Here is a 10661-nt window from a genome sequence, read left to right as displayed (position 1 = left end):
CTATTCAAAGTGAATCTGTCTTCTAGGGATAGTTGAAACTACAAGGTACACTTGTGAATCTTGAGGAGAGAAGATATGTAGGACACCATGGGATAGAGAGGGATTCAGGAGAATATTTATAGATTGTTTCACTGGTGACCTATTGATAATTGAACTGGTAACATTCATGCCTCTTTTGAGAGTAAAACTAGGAAGGAATGTAGGGATGTTGGAAAAGTAGGACTCATTGGAGAAGGTAAAGAAATCTATCTGTTGTACTGTGTATTATCAAATCTTGTCTGTGAAATCTCTATATTATTTCCAAGGATTTGTGGAACCCTGGGAGACCTTCACAGCTTTTGCCTTTTCTGGGGGAAAAATAAATGATTTCTTATAGAGGGTATATTTTGGTTACTCTGAATACAATTTTATTAACAATAGTTATATATCTAACCTAATTTGTGGAGGCATAGAAACAGATTGTGTGTGTTTTTAAATTACATTTGTTTTATTTTCATTCCTCCATTTATTTGTTTCATAAAAATCCTTATCTTCCATCTTGGAATCAATACTGTGTATTGGCTCCAGGGAAGAAGAGTGGTAAGGAATAGGCAATGGGGTTCAAATGACTTGCTCAGGGTCACACAGATGGGAAGTGTCTGAGGCCAGATTTGAACCCAGGACCTCCCGTCTCTAGGCCTAGCTCTCAATCCATTGAGCTACCCAGCTGCCCCCCAAATGACATTCATTTCAAAGTATATGAATACAGTGTGAGGGTAACTAGTAAAAATTAATCTTGGAGTATCAGTTCTGTCCCCGAACTGAAACTGGCATGAGCCCAAACTTTGGATTTGGATGTAATTTCCACAGTATGAAAAAGCACCCTGAATAATATGAGATTGCTTTCTTTAATGAGCTTCTGATCATTAAATCAATTGAAAGAGGGAAATAGAGTCAGATAAGATAACTGTATCTGTCCTGGCAGAGATTAAGTGCACGTTCCAAGTCAAAGAGGGAATCCTAATGGATTAGTCCTCTGTGGCTCCTTTCCTAACGCCCACTTGGACTGGCAGGCTGGGTTCCCAGAGGGCCAACTGAGTATCGCTTCTCTCTCTCACAGTTCTAGGGGGGAAAGTTCAAAGGAATGAAGGTTTCTCTACTGTTTACGTGCTTCTCACTAGATACTTCCCAATGATTATCTGAGTCAATTAGTTCCATGAAATAATACTTACTAATCAGCTATTTCACAAGAGAGTTATTCTAGGAAAATACTCCCAAACCAGGCTATAGTGTTCCCTTATATAAACAGCAGCCCCGGGGGGGGGGGGGGCTTAACCCACATGGCCATAGCATGAACTAAGTTCCTGGTTGCTGAATAGCCTTTTCTCCTTTCATGGAATCTTCATGTAACTCCCCTGAGGTGAGCCTTTCTGGTGCTCTCTGCTTGTAATAGGCCATGCAGGGTTCTGAAACTACCCTTCCTTAGTGCGCTGCTTGTCCTGACTGGATTTCTCAGATCCTCATGGAGATTCCGTCATCCGTCTCTGCTGCTCCAGAAAACCTACTACCCGCTCTGACAGGAACTCCAGATGTCAGTCAATAAATGTTTATTAACTACATTATTATTTGCCAGGCACTGGTAGCATGTCCCCCACCCCAAGACAATGGTCCCTTAGGAGTCTTTCATATCCAATTTCAACCACAATTTGAGTGGTCTGCAGCTGATTTGGAACTGTCGTGCTATGCTACACCTCTCTGTCTCTCTCTCTCTCTCTCTCTCTGTCTCTCTCTCTCTCTGTCTCTCTGTCTCTCTGTCTCTCTCTCTCTCTGTCTCTCTCTCTGTCTCTCTCTCTGTGTCTCTCTCTATCTCTCTCTCTGTCTCTCTCTCTCTGTCTCTCTCTCTCTCTGTCTCTCTCTATCTCTCTCTGTGTCTCTCTCTCTCTCTGTCTCTCTGTCTCTCTGTCTCTCTCTCTCTCTCTCTGTCTCTCTCTCTCTGTCTCTCTCTCTGTGTCTCTCTCTCTCTCTCTCTGTCTCTCTGTCTCTCTGTCTCTCTGTCTCTCTCTCTCTGTCTCTCTCTCTGTCTCTGTCTGTCTGTCTGTCTCTCTCTCTCTGTCTCTGTCTCTGTCTCTCTGTCTCTCTCTGTCTCTGTCTCTCTGACTCTCTCTCTGACAAGTCCATGGGGACACTCTAGGCCCATTGTGGCAAAATCAACCAAAACATCCGTATTTGCAGATCTCCCTGAGACCCTGGCAAGGACCAGTCTAAAAAGTGCAGGTCTGCAAATCAATGTCTAAGAACACCTGGCTGTCTTAATTGGCTCAGAACATCCTGACTAGCCAATCACAAACCCCGAGCTCTATCTCAGGGACAAATGGCCTTCTTCATTTCAGCTATTTCCTGGTACATTTGTACTTCTAAAGAAAACCCCATGTCAGCAATAACAGACCAAAGGAGACTTTGAAGATTACTATTGATGGACCGTATGTATGCAGCTGACACCCATGTACTCTAATTGGCACTGAAGAATGTATGTTTCTGACAAGTTACCTTCTCCTTGATATATCATTTCCCTTTGATCTTAGAGTATAGAAACTGTATGCATATTGGACCTACAAGCTCAATAAAATGGAGTCTGTGATTTCACTCACAACCCCCTAGGCTTCCATAACTCTTGACTCAATTGCACCTGATAGACTGTGTGCATCTCTCTCTTTTTTTCTCTGTCTCTTTAAGCTCTCAGCCTACCACACAATCCATAACAATTTTTCCGGTTCAGCCATCTTTGCTGGCCAGGACAGGCTGTATTATTCCCTAATACATGGTCAATCTTTGTGAATGTACCATGTGCTGCTGAAAAGGTGTATTCCTTTTTGTCCCTATTCATTTTTCTCCACATATCTACTAACTCTTTTCCCCCTAAGATTTCAGTCACTTCTTTTACCTCTTTCTTATTCATTTTTTTTGGTTTGATTTACCTAGTTTAGACAGAGGAAGGTTCAGGTCTCCCACTAGTATAGTTTTTCTGTCTATTTCATCCTTGAGCTCCACTAGTTTCTCCTTTAAAAATTTGGATGCTCTGCCATTTGGTGCATACATGTTGAGTACTGATATTTCCTCATTGTCTATACTGCCTTTTATCAGGATGTAATTACCTTCCCTATCTCTTTTAACTAGATTTAATTTTAGTTTGGCTTTCTCAGATATCATGATTGTGACTTCTGTCTTCTTCTTATCAGTTGATGCCCAATAGATTTGACTCCATCCTCTTACTTTCACCCTATGTGTATCTACCTTCCTCAAGTGGGTATCTCACAGACAGTGGATAGTAGGGTTTTGGATTCTAATCCACTCTTCAATTTGCTTGTGTTTTATGGGTGAGTTAATTCCATTCACATTCAGAGTTATGCTTACCAGCTGTGTATTTCCCAGCATTCTGATTTCTACTCCTTTTTCTGCCATTTCTTCTTTCACTAATTCCTTCTACACCAATGTTTGTATTTAATCAGTCCCCCTAGTTCCCTCCCTTATTTTATTTCCCCTTTCTATCCCTCTCCCTTCTTATTTCCCTTCTTATTTTATTTGCAATCTTTTTAAAACTATCCCCCACTCTACCCCTCCCTTATACTGCTTCCCTCCCTAAGAGTCCATTTGATACCCTTCTACTCCTCTATAAGACATGAATCTATTCTCTGCCCCAATGAATTGGATTGTTCTTCCCTCTTTGGGTCAATTTCAATGCACATAAGAGTTGAGTATTTCTGGTCTCCAACCTCTTTACCCCTCCAGTATATTGATGTTCTCCCCCTTCCCACCAGGAGCTTCTTTGTGACATATAAATTTGCCCCCCTTTATTTCTTTTCCCATTTCACTTAGTATTAACCTCTTTTTTTAGCTCTTGGTATATATGTATATATATACATGTATATGTAATTATGCATACATATATCTATATACCTATTTATGTCTTGTTATTTAATCCTATACAGTATGTCACTGTTCCCTCTAAGTGTAATTATTCTAGCTGCCCAGGTGATGACAACAGTTTTTAAGAGTTACCAATGACCTCTTTTCTCATAGGGATACATATCATTTTAACTTATTGAGTCTCTTAAAATTTTTTTTCGTTTTGTTTTGTTTTTCTTTTTTCCCTCTTTTTAATTACCTTTTGATGGTTCTCTTAGTTCTGTGCTTGGACATAAATTTTTCTGTTCAGGTCTGGTCTTTTCTTTACAAATTCTTGGAATTCTTCTATTTTGTTGAATCACCATACTCTCCCCTGTAAGAATATAGTCAGTTTTGCTGGGTAGTTGATTCTTGATTGTAGACCTAGTTCCCTTGCTTTCCAGAACATCATATTCCATGCCTTTCGGTCTTTCAGGGTAGATGCAGCCAGATCCTGTGTTATACTCACTGTGGTTCTATGGTATCTGAATGACTTTTTTTCTTGGTACCTTGTAATATTTTTTCTTTGGTCTGATAGTTCTTGAATTTGGCTAAAACATTCCTGGGTGTTGTCAGTTGGGGATTAAGTACAGGTGGTGATGTGTGGATTCTTTCAATCTCTACTTTTCTCTATTGTTCTAGAATATCAGGGGAGTTTTCCTAAATAATTTCCTTTTGTATTATGTCAAGGCTTTTTCTTTTGTCATGGTCTTCTGTTAGACCAATGATTCTTAAATTGTCTCTCCTCAAACAATTTTCTAAATCTGTTTTGTGAATGAGATGTTTCATATATTCCTCCATTTTAAAAATTCTTTTTGGTTTTGTTTTATAGTGTCCTGTTGCCTTGTGAGATTACTTAATTCTAGTTGTCATATTCTGGTTCTTAAAGACTGTATTTCATTCCTGTCTTTTTGGTCATCCTTCTCCTTCTGGTCTGATTTTCATTGGATGTCATCTTTCATCCTCTTTGCCTCATCTTTCATCTCCTTTGCCTCATTTTCAAGCTGGTTGATTTTGGCTTTCAAGACTATTTTCTGTTTCTAGATGACTTATCTTAATTTTTAAGTTCTTTTCCCAATTGTCTTCAGCCTCTCTTAATTATGTGTTGAATTGCATTTTGAGTTCTTGCAAAGCCTGCATCAAATTAACTGGGATTTCTGATTTTTTCTTTGCTGATCCCTCCCCCTCTGTTTTGGTTTGCTCTTTGCTTGTTACCTGTACAGAAGCTGTCTATTGTAATTTCTTTCTTCTGTTGTTTGATCATATTTACCCTTTCTTTGCTCTCTGTATTTGCCTGTGTTCTTGCCCCTCTCGTTTTTTTTTTGGTTTTGGGGGTTTCTGTCAGTCTCCCGTCTTGTAGGTTTGACAGAAAGTCTCTCCCTTTAGTCTGTGGGGGAGGGTTGTTGGGGGTTGGAGCTTCCCTGACCTCTGGAGATTTTTGATTGGATTAAATTAAAGTTCAGCAGTCTGTGGGGGAAGGTTGTTATAGTTTGAGCTTCCCAGTCCTCTGGAGCCTTTTGATTGAATTAAATTAAAGCCCAGAAGTCTGTGAGTAAGGGTTGTTGGAGTTTGGGCTTCCCTGACATCTGAAGTCTTTTGATGGGATTATATTTAGCTGGGTTGAGCTGGATGTGTTGTGAGGCCAACACCTCCTGGAAGGCTGGAGGTCACTATATGGAGGGTCTTTGCAGCACTGTCCAGGCTGCCAACTCTGTGCTCCCTCTCCAGCTCCTTCCCCACAACCTGTGTTCCATGCTCTGCGCCTGGCATAGCCCTGCCCACAAGGTATACCCTCAAGACTAGTGCCTTTGCCCACCCAGAGGTTCCTGCTGATGCTAGAGCCTTAGTGCTCTAGGTGGGGTATGGGGGAGGTGCCCTGGGATCTTCCTTCTGCCTTCCCCTTAAACCTGAGTGTTCTCAGATTCAGGATTTTGGGGGTGCCTACCTTTTGGCTTTAGTCCAGCAGGAGGTTTCCTTAACTCTGTCTTGTTGTTAGGTTTGATTTTCAGTCTCCTAGAAGCAGTCAGTTTGTGATCAGTAAGGAAGGGTATTGAGAGGTCTGAACTTCTGCTGCTTCTAAGCAACCATCTTGACTCTGCCTCTGTGTGAGTTTTCTTGATGAAATTATTTCTAACATTGATATTCTGAACAAATCACCAATTTATTGATACGTCAGTTCTTCTCTTGCTCTTTTTTTGGCTAATAGTGGGTTACTGTACTCTGATAATATAGGTCTTAGTATGTCCTACTCTAGCAAGCTGTTGATTATTGGGGTTATGCCTTGGATTACCTCTTTGCTGAGTTTGCATTGAGGTACTTTGGGAGGTATGCCATCTTTAAATTTTATTTTGATTGGTGTTACTGATTTAATCATCCCTACATCATTCTGGTGTTTAGCCCATACACTCTGTGGAATATCTCTAGGGATATTAGAGACTGATGTTATTGCATACTGCTGGTCTGTCTATCATCTAATTTAAGGGATCATGCATTCCATATGAATAATTAACAAGACATGAAATGTTATGTTTTATAAAAGATGATAACAGTTAATACTGGAAAGTCTGGGTTTTTAAAAATCTTATTTGGAGATCCTTATGTAACCGAGGAAAAATAATTAGATTATGTGTAAAATTGCTAGATTCTTAATAGGTATAAACAACAAAGAGATCAATTACAGAAATGAAGGCACAATAGATTTAAAATATTCAGAGAAATCTTTTTTATCATGATCAAAATGGAGAAAAGTAGCTGAATGAGGTGTTATGTTAATGTAAGAAAATATTATCTTGCTTTAAGATCAAGTGATGGATATAAACAAGGATAAGCCTGAATGACCACACTAACCAAATATTCTGGGTCATAAAATTTTCTACTTAATACTTAGTATAATGAGGACTGAGGGTTTAAAATGTCATATAAACTGTCAGATATCTTTATTTTATTGGTACATATCCTTAGTAATCTTTTTTTTTTGAGAAGGCAAAAATGTGATGCAAAAAATAAAATATACTTCAAAACATTTTACAACAAGTTCTCTCACCTCTATGTCAGTCAGACCTAACACCTGAGCCATGTGTATTTGGTCCAGCAGAGATAATGAGTCAAACAACCACCCAAGACACTTGAACTTCTCATTTGGAACCTTTTAAGTAATGTGTGTGGGGGGCTTCTATTTTTTGGAAGGAATCAGAGAGATGATGATTTTCCTAGTCATGAAATATATTTACACATATATAAAATAATTAATGTCTTTAGAATTCCAAATACAGTTCTTCTAAAAGGACTTAACTTGGCAACATGTCCTTCCCAACTCAGAAATAATTGCCTCAGTTCTATCATCTCTGGCTCTCTGAATTGTCCTGGACATCAGGGACTCTGTCCCAAAGGCAACTCAGGGAATTTCTCCAAAGGTGAAGTTTGTCCACTGGGGCTACCACATTAAACATGTTATTTAACCAAAGCTACAAAAAACAGGGATAATTGTGAGTGGGAGGATTACTTCCCATACAAGCACAACTGAATTAGGAGTTCCATTGAACAATGCAATTTTTATAATGGTCTGCTGATATAGCCTCAGCTAGAGAAATTCTTGAATTCTTCTTTGCCATGCCAAAGGAATTCAATAATAGAATTTCTGAGAAATTAAAATTAGATAATTTAACAGCATGGAACCCTGTAGCTGTGTCCAAATTAAGATACAGTGAGTTTGAATAATATAATTCCTTTTCTTTTCCTCCATTTTTCCTCCTTCCTTCCTTATTTCCTTATTTCCTTCCTTCCTTCTTTCCTTCCTTCCTTCCTTCCTCCCTTATTTCCTTATTTCCTTCCTTCCTTCTTTCCTTCCTTCCTCCCTCCTTCCCTCCCTCTCTCTCTTTCTTTCACTCTTTCTTTCTCTCTTTATTTATCTCTTCTAACTAAAATGGAAATATATTTTACATGACTATGCAGACAATACTTGATTTTCTTTCTCTCACCTCAGTGTATGGTAGAGGAGGAAGAACTTGGGTCAAAGTTTAGAGCTGTATTATAAAAAAAATTGATATCTGTATCTAAATGTATTTTCATATCTATATCTATAAGTGTTCAACTATATCCTTCCTTTGTCAAAACCAGCTTGCTTCCCTTTCATAGTGGTATACTGGAGAAATAGTGGCCAAGAATTATCAAGTTAGACTTTCTAAAAAGCCTGATAATTTAAACTTGAAAGAGTCTTTTATGCCCATTTGAGATTGAGGAATGGGGTTCCAGGACAATATTCCATCCAGTCAAAGGTCAAGATGGGAAAGATATCCACTCCTGTTGATTACTTGATGGATCTTAATGGAAGACAAATGCGCTAATTAGTTTAGAAGAGCTGATCATCAGCTATGGTACAAATTAGATGAAGTGAGAGTATTCAGAGGAGCAGAGAGGTATCAGGATGGACAGCAGCCTTTGTCATCCTCTTGCCCCTGGATCCAGGAAAATGCTATTGAATATATCACAACCATTTACTTCTAATTTTTTTTACCAATCATTGGGAGCATTTATAGAGGACAGTGGGAGGAGGAAAAGCTTAATCCCCTTCTCCACTATCAGCACCAGAATATTTGAAACTAAGTCTTAATAAGTTTCTGACTTACCCTTCTATACTGTTCTTACCTATTAAAAAAGATGAATTTGTCAGGAAAGGAATATGGGGAGAAGCAAAGACTACTCCTGAAGCATTAAAAAAATGACTGATTTTCATTGTTGGTTCTTGATCCAGGTCAAATTATCTGCAATAATTATTCACTCATAAGTAATCAATATAATATAAGAAAAAAGGAAACCAATATAAGGTCCTTAGTGAGATTACTTTGCTTATCGGTTTAGTAGATTGAATTCTCAGGAATAGAAACTTCCTTTGACAGTTCAGGTCTGCATCACCTCTATAAGTCTTAGAGATTTTCCTTGAGAAGTCATTTATCTTGTTCAAGGGTAAAGAACCAAAAATATAGCACAGGTCATGGTGACTGTCAAAATCTTAAGGATGTATTCAATAACTGTTGATCGATGAATTGACTGATTGCTCCTTGTCCTACCTAGGTCAGTCCCTACATGAACAAGTCTGAAAATGTCCAATTATACCACTGCAACTGAATTTCTGCTCATGGGGTTTTCTGACATCCGAGAGCTCCAGATCTTGTATTCTTTCCTTCTGTTTCTCATCTACTCTGCAGGCCTGATGGGGAATCTCCTCATTGTCATCATCACCACCTTTGACAGGAGACTCCACACTCCCATGTACTTTTTCCTGAGGAACCTGTCCATGGTGGATGCCTGCTACCTCTCAATAACTGCTCCCCAGGCCTCTGTTAACTCTCTGGTGAACAACAGGATTATTTCAGTTACAGGCTGTGCAGCTCAGGTATTCCTTGTGATGTTCATTGCATATGTAGAGTTAACTTTGCTCACTGTCATGGCTCGTGACCGTTATGTGGCCATCTGCCACCCTCTCCATTACCCAGTGATCATGAGTCCCCGAGTCTGCCTGCAGATGACCTTAACCTGCTTGTTGACTGGCCTTGTATACGCAGCTTTCCACACTGGCTACACATTTCGCTTGTCATTTTGCCATTCCAATGTGGTCCATCAGTTCTTCTGTGATATCCCCTCTCTGCTAAGGATCTCTTGCTCTGATACTTTCAGCAATAACTTATCCTTAATTGTTTCTGACCTGGTGGTTGGTGCTGGCTGTTATGCCTTCATCACTGCATCTTATGTTCGTATATTTTCCACCGTGCTCAAGTTTCCAGTGAAAGAAGACCAGAAAAAAGCCTTCTCGACCTGCATCCCCCACATCAGTGTGGTTTCTTTATTTGTTATTTCAGGCATTTATGTATATGCCCAACCACCTTCAGATTCTGGGTCTCTTAAGGATATTATTCTTTCTGTATTTTATACTGTAATACCACCCTTCATGAACCCCATTATTTACAGTCTACGAAATAAGCAGATAAAAGGTGCTATAAGAATATTAATGACAAAAACCCTTTCATTGAGAAATAAAACATGAATGGTAGATCTTTCTCAGGGTTTTTCAACCTAGTTGATCCATTAAGGAAAAAACTCACATGAAGATGTATTTTTTGGTGTTTTTGTAGGTTTGTGGTTTGACATTTGTGTGTTGATGGTTACAAATGAATGACTATTCAAAATTGTTAAAATCCTTTAGAATTGACATTACTATCATTGATATCAGCAGAGTTATTATGATTTGGAGCATATCTTAGACGTCCAAGTAATGTAATTTTCTTAGTCTAGATCCTTTGCCTGTATAGCTTATGATATATAAATAAGTATAAAAATGACTCAGTGGTTTTTTTAGGTACATATGGCACAAATTTTAGCCCAAAATATCAGAGTAAAATCAAAGGGAAAAATCAAAGCTCTCTGATTGTTCCTTGGACTTAGAGAAAATGATGGAATGATCAACAGAAAGCAGAAATGCAGGCTCTATTTCAGTGACAAAATTAGTCAGGTATGGTTTGTATTGAGTTTCAAGGTCCAATGGCTTTTCACCATCAAGTGACCTAAATACAACATTTGTAATCATGAGCTGAAAGACTGAAAGAATAACAAAGTCTCTGTTCTTGGCTAACCAAAAGAGCAGAATAGCCCTAATAAATGACTTCCTTTTTAAAAATACCATTATAATTTATCATATCTCAGAAACAAGTAATTTTTCCTGGTATTAGATTAATCAGAGAAAGTCT

The 10661-nt window shown here is 38.7% G+C and overlaps 1 protein-coding gene across 1 annotated transcript; it reads left to right on the top strand.

Moving 5' to 3' along the window:
* Positions 1–9019: 9019 nt before the first annotated feature.
* Positions 9020–9961, top strand: LOC100028875 (olfactory receptor 14C36-like). Its single transcript, XM_001378749.2, has one exon. The coding sequence runs from the start codon at positions 9020–9022 to the stop codon at positions 9959–9961; it is 942 nt and encodes a 313-aa protein (XP_001378786.2).
* Positions 9962–10661: the final 700 nt, after the last annotated feature.

This window comes from Monodelphis domestica, chromosome 4, assembly GCF_027887165.1.
Source record: "Monodelphis domestica isolate mMonDom1 chromosome 4, mMonDom1.pri, whole genome shotgun sequence".
NCBI lineage: Eukaryota > Metazoa > Chordata > Mammalia > Didelphimorphia > Didelphidae > Monodelphis > Monodelphis domestica.
The sequence above is the reverse complement of the archived record's forward strand: the minus strand, read 5'-3'. Positions and strand labels throughout refer to the sequence as shown.